At 40.0% G+C, this 19,312-nt stretch overlaps 1 protein-coding gene across 6 annotated transcripts in view; it reads right to left on the bottom strand.

Moving 5' to 3' along the window:
- LOC135099978 (E3 ubiquitin-protein ligase Su(dx)-like) overlaps window positions 1–19,312 on the bottom strand; it is a 43,069-nt gene that overhangs the window by 10,660 nt on the left and 13,097 nt on the right. For 2 of the 6 annotated variants that reach the window (XM_064002770.1, XM_064002771.1), the window contains exons 7-19: window positions 18,943–19,137; window positions 9,957–10,583; window positions 9,630–9,786; window positions 8,431–8,622; window positions 8,165–8,282; window positions 7,552–7,643; window positions 6,804–6,935; window positions 6,335–6,583; window positions 5,444–5,603; window positions 4,981–5,130; window positions 3,299–3,423; window positions 2,650–2,875; window positions 215–311 (exon numbers count right to left, since the gene is read on the bottom strand). In XM_064002770.1, coding sequence (XP_063858840.1) covers window positions 215–311; window positions 2,650–2,875; window positions 3,299–3,423; window positions 4,981–5,130; window positions 5,444–5,603; window positions 6,335–6,583; window positions 6,804–6,935; window positions 7,552–7,643; window positions 8,165–8,282; window positions 8,431–8,622; window positions 9,630–9,786; window positions 9,957–10,583; window positions 18,943–19,137 — 2,520 coding nt within the window. The remainder of the gene's footprint in view (window positions 1–214; window positions 312–2,649; window positions 2,876–3,298; window positions 3,424–4,980; window positions 5,131–5,443; window positions 5,604–6,334; window positions 6,584–6,803; window positions 6,936–7,551; window positions 7,644–8,164; window positions 8,283–8,430; window positions 8,623–9,629; window positions 9,787–9,956; window positions 10,584–18,942; window positions 19,138–19,312) is intronic. The other 4 variants (XM_064002772.1, XM_064002774.1, XM_064002773.1 and 1 more) reach the window with 2 other exon arrangements.

The following is a 19,312-nucleotide window of genomic DNA, read 5'->3' as shown; positions in this document are numbered from 1 at the left end:
GTAATGTAAACAAATGATTCTTACACAAAATGGTCAGTGGGGAATGCTCCTCAATCCTTAAAGAAACTTAGAGGTTACAACATGGTAATGTGTATGGGTGCCTTGTCTCAACTACTATTATTTATGGTTGGTTGATATTTACCTGGTGTACATAGATAGCACAGATTTTGACTCCAAAAAAAAATTAAAGAATTACAGAAACACAATTACTTACCCATAAGTTCTGCAAAGCCTCCAACAGGAACCCGACATGTCCCTGTCACAAACTGGAGCAATCTTGCACGCTTCTCATTGTCTGTTTCTATCACAAACTGAAAGTAGACAAATAACGTTAATTAAACATAATTCTAATTATAAAACTATACATTTACAACTATTCATTATTATTATTATATATATATATATATATATATATATATATATATATATATATATATATATATATATATATATATATATATATATATATATATATATATTATATTATTTTTTTTTTTTTTATGTAAGGACACTGGCCAAGGGCAACAAAAATCAATAAAAAAAATGCCCACTGAAATGCCAGTCCCGTAAAAGGGTCAAGGCAGTGGTCAAAAATTGGTGGATAAGTGTCTTGAAACCTCCCTCTTGAAGGAATTCAAGTCATAGGAAGGTGGAAATACAGAAGCAGGCAGGGAGTTCCAGAGTTTACCAGAGAAAGGGATGAATGATTGAGAATACTGGTTAACTCTTGCATTAGAGAGGTGGACAGAATAGGGGTGAGAGAAAGAAGAAAGTCTTGTGCAGCGAGGCCACGGAAGGAGGGGAGGCATGCAGTTAGCAAGATCAGAAGAGCAGTTAGCATGAAAATAGCAGTAGAAGACAGCTAGATATGCAACATTGCGGCAGTGAGAGAGAGGCTGAAGACAGTCAGTTAGAGGAGAGGAGTTGATGAGACGAAAAGCTTTTGATTCCACCCTGTCTAGAAGAGCAGTATGAGTGGAACCCCCCAGACGTGTGAAGCATACTCCATACATGGATGGATAAGGCCCTTGTACAGAGTTAGCAGCTGGGGGGGTGAGAAAAACTGGCAGAGACGTCTCAGAACACCTAACTTCATAGAAGCTGTTTTAGCTAGAGATGAGATATGAAGTTTCCAGTTCAGATTATAAGTAAAGGACAGACCGAGGATGTTAAGTGTAGAAGAGGGGGACAGTTGAGTGTCATTGAAGAAGAGGGGATAGTTGTCTGGAAGGTTGTGTCGAGTTGATAGATGGAGGAATTGAGTTTTTGAGGCATTGAACAATACCAAGTTTGCTCTGCCCCAATCAGAAATTTTAGAAAGATCAGAAGTCAGGCGTTCTGTGGCTTCCCTGCGTGATATGTTTACCTCCTGAAGGGTTGGACGTCTATGAAAAGACGTGGAAAAGTGCAGGGTGGTATCATCAGCGTAGGAGTGGATAGGACAAGAAGTTTGGTATAGAAGATCATTAATGAATAATAATAAGAGAGTTGGTGACAGGACAGAACCCTGAGGAACACCACTGTTAATAGATTTAGGAGAACAGTGACCGTCTACCACAGCAGCAATAGAACGGTCAGAAAGGAAACTTGAGATGAAGTTACAGAGAGAAGGATAGAAACCGTAGGAGGGTAGTTTGGAAATCAAAGCTTTGTGCCAGACTCTATCAAAAGCTTTTGATATGTCCAAGGCAACAGCAAAAGTTTCACCAAAATCTCTAAAAGAGGATGACCAAGACTCAGTAAGGAAAGCCAGAAGATCACCAGTAGAGCGGCCTTGAAGGAACCCATACTGGCGATCAGATAGAAGGTTGTGAAGTGATAGATGTTTAAGAATCTTCCTGTTGAGGATAGACTCAGAAACTTTAGATAGGCAGGAAATCAAAGCAATAGGACGGTAGTTTGAGGGATTAGAACGGTGGACAAGTGTAGATATGGAAAAAGTGGACAAGTGTAGACAGGACCACACGAGCATACCTCAGACCTTGTAAATTACAACTAGGTAAATAAATACACACACACACTCTCACCACCACAACCCACAGACCCATAGTTATGAACCAGTCATTCACAACAGCACCCCCCCCCCCTGCTCTCTCTCTCTCTCTCTCTCTCTCTCTCTCTCTCTCTCTCTCTCTCTCTCTCTCTCTCTCTCTCTCTCCTAACCACAGACCTTGATTTGAAGCCATGACCATTCAGTTGTCAGCCAAGCCCACTAGCTACCACAATATATACAACAATAATAATCTATTTATATACCAGGATCAGATCTTCCTTGAAGGTAAGCAGACCAGACCATTGTGTCTTCTGTCATTAAAGAAATAAAAATATGCAGGAGAAATATGGTGCCAGTATTCTATCAACCTCGGGAAAGATATGTGTTGTGTGGAGAAGGGAGACTATGCTCCATCTCTGCTACTTCCCTTTGCAGAGGTATCGGTCTAATATATGTGTACATAGATGAATTATTACCGAGTAACTAACTCATAAAATGACAGCAAGTCTCCTCTCCCCTAAAGAGCTAGGCCCCAAGATGTGAGAGTAGATTGCTAGTGAAAGTATGTAGGAAGACATGTTGTCTTAACTACCCTCATTTAAGGACTATGTCAACCAGGTAAGTATGTAGATATATAGAAAGTAATAAGCACACACCTGCCAGAACCAGATGATCTGTTTTGAGGAGCGGTTATAGTGACGATAGATGGTATGCTTCTGCCAGTCATTGATATCTATTTCCTGCATGCCACACAGCAGGAGCTCCAGCTCCCTCTCATCAAAGTACTTGAGCCACTCCAGCGGTACCACTTCTGAAAAGCCCTCAAGGAAGTACCGTGTTTGGGCTTCCTGTCCCCTGGTTAATCTCCACTGCATCATCAGCCTGCAAGGGACATGCACAGTCAATTTTGATGCTTTTCACTCAAGCCATTTAAATAGAAAGATGCACAGAGGATTAAAAACTGATTACATGTTTTTCATTAGTATTGTGAATGTCTGTCTCTTTTACCTTAAGGATAATGTCTTGCTTTTGACCATTCTCTTTGTTATCATGCAAAAAATATGTATCTTTTTTCTTTAAAAATTACAAAGATCAAGCAAGAATATGATGCACAATAATATTAATCCACTTTTTTTTAAAAGGTTTTATTCATTCTCAAATGTTGATTTTGTTCATCTAATGGTAGTTCAACAGGATGCAAGTCTCCCTGAACATGCCTAAACCTTTGAGGTCCCTCAGAATTACTCTATAATACTATATGGAAAAAAGAAATGTATGGAAATAGAAAATCTTCCATGGCCTCACTCTATGTATTCCTCCTTGTTTTCTTCAGTGACTTGGATGTCCTTGCCACCAGTTTTCAGTTCCACTTCAGTGATTTTGCCTAAGACCTCAAAGTCAGTACAGAAGGTCATCTCCAAACCACATTCCTGAAAATAGATAAAGTTTATAATATGACATATATGCCTATTTTGAGTGTGTTGGTACAACCCTTAGACAGTTCAACTTTGCTTAAAATTGATCAAAGGTCCACATGATTAGAGTATGTTTAACAGTCTAACCACCCTATCACAATGATCCCACCTGCCTTGAAACACACCACTGCACATCCATCCAGACCTGGTGCTTTTCCATCTTTCATCTCCCTTACTGCTGCCTGCACCACCTCCTCCATTATACTTGCCTCATATCGCTCCCCTAGTACAGTGATTCTATTAACACTTGTGGAAAATCTAAACACCTGAAGAGAGTCCACACCCTCACAATAAAGTACCCAGTCCCAGTGCTAGGGAATAACTCCACAAAATTTCTTTACAGTTCCCACATAGCAACTAATTTCCTGTTAAGAGGAAAAAACATATCCCTTTGACTCTACTAATTATCAACAGAATTTATGTAACAAAGACATATTATACTTAACTTACTTTTTTAATCTGATTATCACACTTCATAACATCTCTCCCTTATTCTCTATCACTAACCTGACAGATAGCCATCCATATAAGGTAAAATAATTAGAGAAAAATTCAATACTTAAGGGGAGAAGTGACACTGGACAACTGCCATCTTGGTCAGTGACACAAATCCTGGTAGCACCAAGTGTGTAAATCCTGTGCACTTCTTGGTGCTGGTGGCAGTGAACTGACCCCACACATGAATGCCTCCACTAAGCCTCAGTGTGTGAAGTATGCATATCGCATCCATGTGTGTTGAGACTTAGATTTTTTTGTTCTGGAGGTGAATGCTCCAAATCACAATGTTCCGAATTGTATACTTACGAGTAAGTGGACATGGTAGCATTTTTTTTTTTTTTAATATCAAGTAGTCCTCCACTCCACCATTTTATCACCCTTACACTAAGGAGTACAACCCCACAGTCATTGCATTCACCTAAAATAATGTTTATAATATAATACACAATTACATAAATATTTCTATTGGAATATATGGAATATTGGAATAAAATCTCTAACATCTACCGAATGCCCCAATCTGAGGCTCGCTCTCCTCCCCCACATTCAGCAGTTTCTCAAAATACTCTCCCTGTCTCTGCCAAACCAACATCCTACCATTCTTTGTTTTCACCTGTTCCTCACTACCATATGGCATTTCCTAATTCTCTTCACTTCTTTCTAGAACATTTTCTCATTCTCTTGAATTTGTTATATACTTTCTCTAAACCTATGAATTTCCAGACATGTACTTATTTTTTTGGCAAAAACTTTTCACAAACACCAATCTCAAGAAACACCTGCCCACACATCCTTCCTCATCTCATCTAAGCTTTGTCTCATTATGGGAAGACAGAGAGGAGAGAACACTAATCACCTTGCCCTGTTCAATAACATTCAGAAAATACACTGCATCTCGGATAGCATTAACCATTCCCTCAGTTGCAAAATTACAGTTGGATGGATAGTGTGGTCACCAACTCCCTCCACCTATAATGATATTCCCCAGTGACATATGTCAAACCAATCATTTACCTCTATGTTGTTGTCTCTGATCCAGCAAAGAGAATTATAAAACTCAGGGTCAATGGATTCAAGGTCCTTCATGGTGAGTTTTTTGTTCAGCATCCGCTTGTAGAAAGGCATGGTAAAGCCCGAGTAGATGAACTTGCCATGGTAAAGAGCCTGTAATAGAGAGTACACTGTCTCAACTAATAGTCATTAGAAGAAATTCTTTCACATAATTTATATGCTCTTGCATACAAAACACAAGCATTGGTTTGTGAGAGTGAAGTGTGATGTTTTATGTTAAGTAGAAAAATATACTACTACTACTACTACTACTACTACTACTACTACTACTACTACTACTACTAATAATAATAATAATAATAATAATAATAATAATATAATAATGATGATAATAATAATAAAGAAATAAAATCAAAGTTGGCATGAGTCCCAGTCACTATCATCTGAACAACAGCCAAATACTCACCATGGCAATGAAGCGGCCAATGAACTTGAAGTATGTGAGATGATCAGGATTGACTTCTGAGGCTGGGTTAATTTGAAGGGAATAATTATTCTTGTTGGCATACTCAAATAAACAATACATGGGGTTTAGTACCTCATGGGACAGCTGGAAAAACCACTCTCTGAAAAAACATATTTACATTAGCTACATGAAAAACAATTATGACAATGAAACAATTGTGACGACGGCACAATTGTAATGACACAATTGTGACAATGACACAATTGAAGCAATGACATAATTGTGACTGACACCTTTCTCAGTAGTGTTAAATACTAAATAACATTAATGTAATTTTATGGTTTCTCTGTAATGATTATGTTTATAATCAGTGCAGAGTCACACAGCACAGTCATGCTTGTAAAAAAATCACACACAAATTTGCATATGGTCTGCTTCAAGTAACAACATGCTTTCACTGCCTTTCCACAGAAAAGATTCCTTAACTGACTTATTCTCTGACTCTGTTTGGAGACTGGCACCTGTGAGCCTTATATATATATATATATATATATATATATATATATATATATATATATATATATATATATATATATATATATATATATATATATATATATATATATATATATATATAATTTTGTTGCCCTTGGCTGATGCCCCTCCTACATAAAAAATTTCACTTAAGACCTAGCTAGGCTATCTCCTCCATCTTATCTTCTTATCAGTCCTCTACATTACTCCCTTTCATCTATCTATCATCTAATTCACATGCAATAGCCTTGCTTTTAACACATCTCCATCCTCCTATTACCACTCCTAATATATTATTGGTAACCTATCCCTCCACTTGCAATTCAAAATCCTACCAATATATTTTGTTTCCCTCACCTTGCTACTCCACCATAGTCAAGCCCATCCTCGCCCCTGAAGATGATGAACAATCGCCGACGCAGTTCATACGCTGGGAGTCTCATCACCTGATGGAAGGAATCCTCAAACAAAGTCTGCCGGGTCACACTGATCTTGATGTGGCCAGACACAGAGTTGCTGTGACAGAGGTACCTGAACTGGCCAAGCTTCCACCTGAAGGAACGCTCATACACCATTGGGATGCCATACTGACCCCGACTGGAGTTGCTGCAAATAAATGAATAAATAGTTACTTCTCAATTTTAAGACTCTCTGACTTTCCTCGAAAAAAAGACAAGAAAATGTTCAACAGCAATTTCCTGCTTAAACTTTGTTTGATCTTGCTTAGCAGGTTTCCACAAATGGTCTTCAATAAATTAACTAGCTAAAAAAATGAATAAATAAAAATTAAAAAAAAATATCCCATGTACAATTTTAAAGCACTCACATTTGTTTGGCTCCTGGCCGAGGATCCTGGAAAGTGGTCTGTTTGGTATTGTGATCCACAAAATACTGTCGACCATCTTCTGTAAATCTCATCTCCCACCCAGCTGGCAGGGGCTCCTCTTCCAGTGCCATTCTTAACAGAATAACAAAACATCAATACAGAACAAGCAATCTTTGAATGCCAATGATAAATAATCATATGGACACATGAAAATCTGTTACAATATTCATAAACACATCTCCCAGTCTCTTATCAGTCTACCTGAATCAAAATTTTTTCCTTAAGCAAGTTTAATCATACATCCTGATATTGCTGTCTGTTACTATACTTGGTTCATAATCATGAGATCTGGTGTTCAAATCTCATATATGCGGGTTTTTAACTGCTTCTTTTCATGGTGTGGGACTTATTCACCTAGTATGGAAAAGTACATGGTAAATCATGAAGTTATGATTTTGCTGTCCAGCAGGAGCAGAAAGCTAATATCCTAGTCTCCTGTATGTATGAGCGGGAGAGGGAATCCTTAAGAAGTAGAAGGCCAACAATGCTGCCCTTCTATGGGAGGGTGTAATTCATTCCTGTATGTATCTTGTTACAAAAAGCTAGAAATAGTCTGTGCCACACAAAATGTGAAAAAAAAAAAAGATAGTTTACAGAATTCAGAGATCCTGGGTCTGGTGACATTTTGCTGAACTGAATATAATTTTGATTAAAGTTCTCTGTCACTAACTTTTTTCCTTGTACTTACCCCTGAGTGCGAGGATCATCCCACTGAGTGGTACGGTTTCGATGGTTTACAAAGTACACACGACCACAAGGTTCATGGCGCTTCTCCCAACCCTGGAACAGTGGTTCAGGTCATATATAAAACATATTCAATGAAACATCACTATAGATAGCATCAGGACATATATAAAATAGATTCAAGGAAGCATCACTATAGATAGCAAACTGTAATTTTTTTGTAACTTCAAGGGCTTACATGTTGAAAAAATATTGCCAATGTCTAAAAATGAAGGTCATAAATTTCTTTGAGAAAAGCAATACAATATACACCAGTATCATTTGCCTATGTTAACAATATCAAAATTTTGGGAAGTAATTTATTGAAAGTCGCTAATGTTTGAAATGTGAGCAGTCAACAGTTATGTCCTGGTAGGCTGCCTGAACATCTTTACTTCTCATATACTGGCTTCCAGTCACTGAGTAACTAGAGAATAAATGTGCAAAGTAATCCTTTAAATAATATCCCAGAAAAAATGTACACTTATGGGAATATCAGCTTGATACAAAGGTATGTCCCCTAAAAAATAGCAAACCTCTTCCCTTGGCACCAGAATACAACAGGCTTAAGGACCTACATGAGGAAGAGGTCCCAACGGATCATTCTCAGTCTCCTGGTTCTGAGTGGGGTACAGGAACCGTTGGGAGCTGAGTTGGGCAATGTGCTGCCTCTCTCCTTGCCACTCCTCAAATTGTCTGTGTAGAATTCAAGGAACAAATTATGATTCTGGAATGTCAGATCTCATACCAAATATTTCAAATAGCCTTTCATTTGTTTGTTTTCTTCCAGCTGATTAACTCTGCTAAAACATATAATTCATGCTTCTTTACAATGCAGCTTCACCTGATGTTTTCCACAGTGGGTCGCTGCCAAGTGGTGGTGCGGGTGTTGTGATCCACATAATACACCCTCCCCCGTGGGTCCCGCCGTGCCTCCCACCCAGCAGGCAAGGGTTTAGGACGCTCCCAAGTGGTGGATCGAGTGGTGTGGTCAACATAATACCTCCGCCCAAAACGATCGTATCTCATCTCCCACCTGTGATGACATCCAGGTTACTATTTGCAAAGAGCTTGATAGTAGCTGTCAAGCTTAAGGAAGAAGTCAATGCTTCAACAAATTAGAAATATAAACAACACTAACAGTATAAATACATACATCACAATCATGCAGTGGTGGTGAAGATGAAGAAAAAAGAGGAACAAGAAGATGGATGATAATGATGATGATTGTGATGATGATGATAAAAGAAAACTCAATGAATTAAAGAGATCAAAGAATAGAAATGGAATAATACAAGGAAGAAAGAAATTTCAGGCAGGTGTGAGGAGATACCTGTTTTGTATGTGTGAATGAAAATAATATAATGGAAAAGGAATGCAAAAATAAATTTCAGAGATATATAATATACCTTAAAGTAAGAAGGCATGAACTATGTTGTGCCTGAGTAGGGGACAGAAAGAATGGTTAGGAGATCTTGTAAGAATAAGGGCTTGAGAAAAGAATAATTAAAAATTTGATACATTAGGATACAACCTCCATGATAGAAATGTAATGCATGACATTTATATATATGGATAAATAATGAGCAAGTTGCATGAAGTAACACAGAAAGACACAGATGAGGCCTTCCGAAGGCAGCTCCTTGAGACAAATGGTACAGACCACTTAATTTTATAAAGATAGCAAAAATGTAAAAAGAGAGGGATGCAAGTGCATTCAAGCAAGAAAATATCAGTCAAGTCCATCAAGTGCATGAAGTTAAACCAGAGCATCTCAAAGGTACATCCTGACAAAACACAAAAATTCAGGATAATTATATACATGAAATGAAAAGAGGATACAAATTTCTTGTCAGTCCCTCTTGGCAAAAAGGCTTCTTCTACCGAATCTAGAACTAATCTGTCACATTATATCAAACTATCAATTCCTTTATCATTCAGTGTGGCATAATGCATTATTTTTAGGCAAACATATCAACCTAGAAATAAAAAATCCATTCTAAAATTTTCCTTTGCAATCACTGTGTCAACAAGAGGACTTACCCAGGAGGTAATGGCTCCTCAGCTGTGGATGAGTTTGACTGACTAGTACCATTGCTACCTCCAGTGGGGGCTATTGCTGCCCCACCAACACCTGAGCTGGTGCTGGTGCTGCCAGCACTAGCATTGCTAGCCACAACTCCACTGTTGCTGCTGTCAGCTGGAAGACAAAGAAACAAATATGATTCATAGCCCCCTTATATTTAATTGAAAATTTTTTTTTCTGAAATACCTTCTGGAATGCAAGATCCCACTGATGTTCTTTTATGAGGAAATGACATCAGTGCATCAGTGAACTAAGCATTAGTGACACAAGGCCATGAGATGTACCTGAGTTCCGCTTCGGCTTGTGGGTTCGGTGGCGAGTGGTTCTGGGGACAACAGCTGGTGCTGTGGATTTGGCCACTGGAGAGGAAGAAGCTGAGGAAACAGCACTGGTGGGAAGTTGGCCATTAACTACTGTAGTGTTGTTGGCTAATGCTGAATGTGCCCCTGCCTGGCCTGCAGGAAGGCCAGCTGCAGGGGTAGCAGTGGGAGTGGATGAGGTGGACTGACCAACACCATTTGTACCATTCAAATTAGTAGTTGGGGTCCCATTCTGGCTGCCACTTCCATCTGTAGGACTATCTCCCCCGAGAACCAATATGGCTGAACCATTGCCTATATTCTTCCTGGTGCACACACTTGGGTGAGAAGCAGCAGCAGGGGTGTCACTGTTAATGGCTGGGAGCTGGGGCAGTGGACTTTGCGTACCTGGTGTGTGCGTCACTGAACTTGTTCCAGAGCTACTACCTGGCAAGGGTATGGCAGGCAAGGGACTATTCCCAGCAACACTTGTTTCTGGTAAGGGCGGGCGCGGTGGAGGAGGGACAGGAGGCGGTGTCTTGCCCCCTACACGAACTGTGACGGTATTGCCCCCAGTGGACCCATTAGTATTAGCAGCACTAACATTCACTACTGGAAGGAAAAACAAAATCCCATTATACAACATAGTTCACAGAAGAAAATGGAAATAATTATGAAAATATCTAAACACTATAAAGATTTAAATACTGCCCCATGACTATAATGGATGTATATCAAACCAATCATCGAAAGAGGTTCAAGCAGCAAAAGAACCATTAGGTGCGAAAGGTGAGTACTACCTTTGATCAAGCACAACCAAAAGACTGTTCACACATATTAAGAGAGAGAGAGAGAGAGAGAGAGAGAGAGAGAGAGAGAGAGAGAGAGAGAGAGAGAGAGAGAGAGAGAGAGAGAGAGAGAGAGAGAGAGAGAGAGAGAGAGAGAGAGAGAGAGAGAGAGAGTTTTTTCTTCTTTTTTATCACAGAGAGAATCATGCCTTGGCAGACATGCAACTCAAGAACCATTTGATGTTTAGGTGGAAGGGGATCTGGGCACATCATGCTACAGCTAAAACCAAGAATGTAGAACATACTAGAGATATGATTAAATCATCAAAAAATAAATGGATGCAAGAGCAAGAATGGAGAAAATTAACAAGCTAAGGAACACTGGTGAGGTGTGCAGCATACAAATTCAATAAACAAGCAATAACTGAGATAGGATATTCACACATCATTACAACCAAGTACAGAATATAATGAAATGCAATTACCATACAGGAAGAATAAATATAAAGAATACCATGTGACTCTGTTGGCAATGACAATGGAAAGCCACAGAGAAAAAACTATAGTGTTAAAGGAATAGCATAGATGGACAGGGGAGTATGAAACATGTTTCAAGGTATCGTTTCAAGGCTCGTTGCTCTCACCCTCCCATCTTGTCACTCAACGAGCCCATCTCAGATTAATAATTTACACAGCATGCACTCATGATTGTTGTGCTCTATTCCACACAAAGGTCTCTGATCCACATCAATACTGACAGAGGAATACCATTCCTTAAACCTTTCTTCACATCCATAGGCACATTTATTTTTTGCAAGCGATCTTATGACACACCTACTTTCAATAAACCTCTCTCCATCCACCTCACCTCCTCCATTCTTCCTCCTCCCATTGTCACTCCCACACCTTCCTACAGCTGGCAAACTCACCCTATAAGGTATCCTAAAATCACACACCTCCAGTTTTAAAACACCATCACCTAGTTTCTTCCAGCATTCACCTTCAATTTCTGTCTTACAAACCCTATGGAAATTATTCACCACTCTGGGGTTCTCTTTCACACACTGCTAGTAAGACAGTGTCATCAGTAAACAAAAATGCAGCTACAGCCCATCCCATTCCATTTCAGGCTTGCACTAATATTTCCTACTTAAGCTCTCATCTCCCTCATACAGCCATCCACAAAAATATTAAACAACCATGGAAACATCATACATCCCTGTCTTACTCTTGTTCCTACATCAAAACTCTCTTCTATACTCTGTCTCACATAAACTGGTGAAAGGAAGCTCCCAATGGGAGGATGGGAGCAGGGCATATCCCGTCTTTCAAAACCTGAGGTTGGCTGGTGGAAAGGGGGCACACTTATAGTTTACTTCATTTTGATGACCAAGAAGGTGTGGCTGAGGTGGTAATCAACTGCTAATCCTCACCCAAACCATCCCCGCCCCCTCTCTCTCTCTCATCGTTTGAATGGAAAGTTTAGGTTGGGGCAACAAGAAAAATATACCATTTATTACTTGTCCATCATCCACATAATTTCTCGCCAAAGCAGAATCTTTCTTAACTCTTATTGAAACATCTTTCCTGTCTTAGAGAAAGCATTCTGACACACCTATCATCCCCAACCCTTCCCATCCCCACTAATTCTTTAATTCTTTTGCCTCTCTCCTCCCCATTTTTCTCACACCATTCACTTTCACCACCCAATCTTATAATTATTCTACATAATATTTATAAAGCTGGTGTTACACACACACATACTTAGCACATTAGTGTAAAGTGAAAGAGTGAGAAACAGCTGTCAAATGCCAGCTGGACTGGGAGGTTGCTTCACTGAGAGGCACTGAGTGATCAGGTATCAAGCAAGATCCATCCCAAACTCCCAATGCATAAGATGTAATGTTAAGCTCAATTTCAAAATCTTTAACCTATGTCGTGGTTGTTAGCCAGTTGGGACGTAGGGGCAGTAACACTGATCTAACAGTGTTAGATAATAAGCATTTAAGATTTCCACTATCCGTATTACAATGCTATACTATGACACACACACACACACACACACACACACACACACATGTAGACCAGAGGAGGGAGATGAGGAAGGTTGGGGTTGGAATGTTAAAGTCAGGTCACTAATCCTGACACAGTCACCTATGTCCAGATGGATCAGTTTGGCACAGACTTTGATTTGCACTAATGACTCTTGACTTATTCTTTTTTGATTGATGTGTTCATGTTTTCATATTTTATGATACACATGTGTATCATAAAATATTCCATAGGATATTACAATGTTTAACTACATTGTATATAACACTACAAATTAAAGGAAGTCATTTGGACCATAATCAAACAATTAGCCTCACAGTGATGACCACAATGGCCCACACCAGTTCCAAGCACAGCACGGTGACCTCTCTCTCTGCTCCCATCACTCGCTTATTTCTCCTGCAGTGTACTTCACCACCTCCTACTGTCTTCTACATCATAATATTCCTGCTGATTCTTGTATCCAGTTTTGGTAAACTTATTCACAGTGACATTGTGGTGCTTCACATGAAGCTTACAACTGTATTTAAAGAAATATGAGTGAAATAATGAAGTGCTGTCAAATTACCCATTTCCCCACTGCCTTCTGACCAGCCTCTCTTGGATTCTGTCAGCCAATCACCAGCCATCTTCAACCAATCACCAGTCACTGTGTAGCTATGCCCTTTCTCTCACCCCACAGGAGCTGGCTTTGCCAGTTTATGTGAGACAGTATAGTTCTTCTACCCTTGCACAAGCACTTATATCCTTATGAAAAGCCTTGATCCCTTCCAACACCATAAATTTTTATAACATTCCAAGGGGCTTTCCTATCCATCCTATCATATACTAACTCTTATGTCTATGTATGAATGCTGCATACAACTTTTCATCCCTTCCTAAATACTATTATCAAAAAATCTGACCAACAAAATCTTTTCTTTCCAGTATCCTCCCTGTTTTCCACTGACCTCCACCTTAGTCACTTCAGTCAATTTCTCAACAAGACTCTCCCGTAGACTTTTTCTGGAACAACTAACCAAAATCATCCCAACTACATTAGAACCTTGGTTCACAAATTTAATTCGTACTGGGCCTTCATTTGCCATCAAACTGTTTGCAAACCAAAAAAATTTTTTCCATTGAAATTAATGTAAATACAATTAATCTGTTTCAGCCTCAGAAACATGGTACATATTTATTTATCTATTTTTTTTTTGTTATTGAGAATATAAAATGAAACTGAAATACATATTCTTAGAAGCCTTTCAATATGATGACACCTACACAGAATTACATTCTGTTTTAGTTGTCGTTGAGTGATCCCATATCCAATCTTAACCCTAGCTAGACTATGTATATTGTCCTTGAGGTTCTATTGCTCCTCCCACTAATTCCCATTAATCACATAAATGAGCTATACTATGCCCCACTCTCTACCCAGAATGAGGAAGTCTCATTGGAAGAAACTTCATCACAGTTTCCCCTCCCTATTTTCCCTCCCTTGTCCTCCCTATCCTCCTCTTGATCCCATATCCCTCCACCAGGGAGGGGAGACTGTATGAGGGTACAGTTCCCCCTCCCTGGTTCATTCCTTACCCTCTTACCTTCCTCTCCCTCCCTCCTCCCTACTCTCTCTCTCTCTCTCTCTCTCTCTCTCTCTCTCTCTCTCTCTCTCTCTCTCTCTCTCTCTCTCTCTCTCTCTCTCTATCCAGGGAGGGTACAGTTTCTCCCTTCCCTGGTTCATTCCTCTCTCTCTCTCTCTCTCTCTCTCTCTCTCTCTGTGTGTGTGTGTGTGTGTGTGTGTGTATTTATCTAGTTTCTCTCTCTCTCTCTCTCTCTCTCTCTCTCTCTCTCTCTCTCTCTCTCTCTCTCTCTCTCTCTCTCTCTCTCTGTGTGTGTGTGTGTGCGTATTTACCTAGTTGTATTGTACAGGGTATGAGACAAAGCTCATTTTGTCTTGTCTCCATAACCATATTTATCCAGTTTCTCTTTAAGCATGTGTATACTTTTTGCCACAACCACCTTTTCCTTCAAATCATTCCAGATTTCAATAGTTCTATATGGGAAGCTGTATTTCTTGATGTCACTAGAACATCCATTCTTCTTTATTTTCTTCCCATGTCCTCTTGTCTGTCTCTCTCCCTCTTCCATCTGTATTACCATGTCATTTCTGTCTATTTTTTCTGCATTGTTTACTAATTTGTATATTGTTATCAGGTCTCCTCTTTCTCTTATCTCTTGTAGTGTTGTTAATCCAATCTCTTCTAGTCTTTCTTCATAGTTTGTCTTTCAATTCTGGTATGATCTTTATCACTATCTTCTGTATTCTTTCCCATTTCTGTATATATATTTTTTTCTATGTGGATGCCAAACTACTGCTGCACATTCCAATTTAGGACGTATCATGCTTGTTATAATTTTCTTCATCATTTCTTTATCTAAATAGTTAAACACCACCATAATGTTTGTTAACAAGCTGTATGTAGAGCCAAATATTCCATTTATATGCCCTTCAGGTGATTGAGTGTGAGAATCATTACTACCAAATCTTTTTCTTCATTACTTTTTGTTATTATTTCTCTTTCCACTTTGTAATTCCATGGTTTCTTTTTACTTTTCCTATTTCCAACACGTGGCATTTTCTAGCATTAAATTATAGTTTCCATCTTTGGCTCCATGAATGTATCTTGTCAATATCCTTTTGTAACTCCTTGCAGTCATTTTCATCCTTTGCATCATTAGTGAAAAGGTTTTTTATTATTATTATTAAACATAACGGAGAAGGCAGAGTGGGACGAGCGCAAGCGCTATAAGTTGCCAGATGACAACCCCCAGCTACCTTTACCGTAGAAAGAAGAAAGGAAAAGCAATTAGCACAATAGTAGGATGAAATCAGAGCAGGAGGAGAAAATAGGTTAAACAATTATAAAGAACGCCTCAACAAACTGAGAATTATTAAAACTCACAAAAAAATTCAACAAAAAAAATCAACAATTCTGACTTATTTAATATATGTCAGACAACACGAGTAAATGTAGTATAACTACTTAAAACTTGATGGTATAAAATCACAGGTATAGTTACATAATTTATCACCGGTATAGCTGCAAAAGCAACCAGAGTTTAATTGACTAGACTCTTCAAGATTTTGTTCGAAGCAGACTTGAATTTTTGCACATCACTCGCAGTGCATGTGCCCTCGTCAAGCATGTTCCAAAGTCTTACAGCACAAGGAACAAAGCTTCGCTGAAACTGACTGGTGTGACACCTAACCTGCTGTAAGCAGCGCGCATGTGAATTTGACGCAAGTCGAGTGTTTCTGGTGGGCACAAATGCATTTGGGATGGAGGCATTCAGCGGGTGAAGCTGGTTGGCATGGATCTTATATAGCATGCAGACACTGCTGACACTGCGTCGGTGACCAAGATCCCAAGCTGCTTCACCACCACAGAGGAACCTAGCGGAGGAGACAACTCTGTCAATGAGACGGAGGTGGGACACAGCTGCGGAAGACCACACAGGAGCACAATACTCCAGCAGTGGAAGAATAAAACACCGGAAGCAGCTGGCAGAGATAGACTGGTCACCAAAAATCCGGTAAGCCTTCCTCGCAATGCCAAGCTTTTGCTAGGCAGAACTGACAAGATGCCTGATGTGCCGTTCAAAAGACAGTTTTGAGTCGAATCTGACACCCAAAATATCAAGCTCATCACATACTGTCAGAGGCGCGCCATCAACAAGCAGAGGGCCGTGAAGGGGATTTAGCGTGCGAGAGCGTGAAATACACAAGCATTTTGATTTTGATGCATTCAGTTTCATGTTCCAGGTGCGACACCAGTCAGATATACGTCTGAGATCCTCATTCAGGGATGTACTAACATCAAGACGTGAATTCGGTGACTCAACAGTAGCAACAAGTGTCACATCATCTGCATATCCGTAAATAGGATTGCTAGTGATTTGTAGTAGATCGGAAGTGTAGACATTGAACAGCAGAGGTCCCAGTATGCTACCCTGGGGAACACCTGAGTGGACGCTGTACCAGTCACTGTAGCAACTATCAACGCACACACAGTGGATGCGGTGGGTCAAAAATTGAGTCAAGATGGACAGTACCGGGCCACCGACACCAAAAGATTGCAGCTTCCTGAGAAGACCGGCATGGTTGACTCAGTCAAAAGCTGCAGAGAAATCAAGTTGGACTACCCTGGCTTCATGCCCACAGTCAAGAGCTTGCTGAATCTTATGAGAGATAGTGAGTAGCGCATCCGTAGTCCCTAGGTTCTTCCAATAAGCAAACTGATTAGCTGGTATCAAATGAGAGTGTTCAAGGTAACGAGAGAGACGACCAGAAATAACATGTTCAAAGATCTTAGAAAGTAACGGCGTGATAGAGATTGGTCTATAGTTGCTGGCATCAGATGATGGAGAGCCTCTAGGGATCGCTGTGATGTTCGCATTTCTCCAGCACATGGGGAAACTACCGGTCAGGATTAGGCGTCTGAAGACTGCACTCAGTTTGGGAGCAAGAACTGCAGCTGTTTCCTTCAGAAACATAGGAAACATCCCAAGCGGATCCGTGCCGCCATGGGAGTCGAGTGCTAAAAGTAGTCTCATGACTTCCTTAGACCTAAAAGCCAGTTTTGTCAAGACTGGCATGGCGGGAGGCAACTCGCTGGTGGGGGCTGGAGCTCGACAGAGCTTGGGGTCAAAGTTTATATAACTATTTAGATCCTCTGCCATATCATTTATATATATATTGGAAACATAATAGGTGCCAACACAGATCCTTGCAGTACCCCACTTGTCACTTTGTGCAAACTTGAATTAGTGTTTCTGATTACTGTTCTCATTTCCCTCCCTTGTAAATAATCCTCCATCCATCTCAATGTTGCTTCCTTTAGTCCTCCTCCATTCTCTAGCTTCCATATCAGGCTTTTGTGGGGAACTTTATCAAATGCTTTTTTGAGATCCAGGTATACTGCATCAACCCATCCATCCCTCTCTTGCACTCCATCTATTACTCTCGTATAAAGGCTCAGTAAATTTGTGACACAATCTCCCTTTCCTGAATCCAAATTGCTTTTCTGTAATTGTTTTTCATCTTCTAAATATTGAACCCATCTATCTTTAATTACTATTTCACAGAGCTTGCTTACAATACTTGTTCATGACACTGGTATACAATTTAATGGTTCCATTTTACTTCCCCCTTTGTATATTGGCACTATGTTAGCTCTTTTTCATTCCCTCAATACTTTTCCTTCTTTCAACGAGCTGTTAATTATATCCCACATGGGATCCTCCATTTGTTCTCTGCATTCTTTTAATATCCATCCATTTATTTGATCTGGTTTCATAGCTTTTCTAACATCCAGCCCTTCCAATAATTTCTTGATTTCTTGTCTCTTTACCTGTATCTTCTGTATTCCCTCATTCTGTGATACCACTTTCAGTGTCACAGAATTGGTTTCCTTTGTAAACACAGATTGAGAGAGAGAGAGAGAGAGAGAGAGAGAGAGAGAGAGAGAGAGAGAGAGAGAGAGAGAGAGAGAGAGAGAGAGAGAGAGAGAGAGAGAGAGAGAGAGAGAGAGAGAGAGAGAGAGAGAGAGAGACTCACCCATGATTAGCTGCCCACTAATCTCTTTTCTGATAACTTCACCCTTCCTACCCTCTCCATTTATTCCTCCTCCACCCATCACCACCTCTTCTGTAATAATCTCCAACCACCCCCAAGCATAAATGTGTGTGTGTGTGTGTGTGTGTGATTCACCTAGTCATCTGCTCGTCACCCAGCCAGCCATTCCCCTACAGAAAGAGCTAAGAGCTCATAGTGACCAATCTTTCGGTAGGACTGAGACCACTCACACACCACACACTGGGACAGCAAGGTCACAACCCTTTGGGTTACATCCCGTACCTACTTGCTGCCAAGTGAACAGGGGCTACATATTAAGAGGCTCACCCACTTGCCTTGCCGCACCCAGGATTTGAACCCAGGCCTTCTTGGTTGTGAGCCGAGCATGCTGACCACTACACTACGTGGTGTGTATAAGACTACAGTGTGTGTGTGTGTGTGTGTGTGTGTGTGTGTCATAGTTACACCCAGAAAATAACACTGAATTAAATAAAACAGTACTATAATTTACCTTTGTTTATAGTTGCTGACACAGGTGAATGGTGAGGGAGGAGAGGAAGAGGAGGAAGCTTGGCGTTGTCAGAAACACAAATGCCATTCTCACGTTTGGCAATAATTTCCTTCTTTACTTCAATAGTAATATACTTAGGCTTCTTACTGCTACTATCACTAACATTTTTCTCCTTCTTAGGTGGCATAATGGAGGCTAAAATATGCACAAAAAAGGGAAACAAAGAAAAATTAATGTTTTTGAAAACAGCACTCTAATGAATAATGTTTACGCCAAGCACATCAATGGACAACTGAGCACAAAGTTTCATGGATTGTGGGTAATGTGCATTCATACCCCAAAGCATCATTCATGAACCAAGCTAAAACTT

The sequence above is a fragment of the Scylla paramamosain genome, chromosome 4 (assembly GCF_035594125.1).
Source record: "Scylla paramamosain isolate STU-SP2022 chromosome 4, ASM3559412v1, whole genome shotgun sequence".
In the NCBI taxonomy this organism is placed as follows: domain Eukaryota; kingdom Metazoa; phylum Arthropoda; class Malacostraca; order Decapoda; family Portunidae; genus Scylla; species Scylla paramamosain.
Note: the sequence above shows the minus strand (reverse complement) of the source record. Positions and strands in the feature narration are given on the sequence as shown.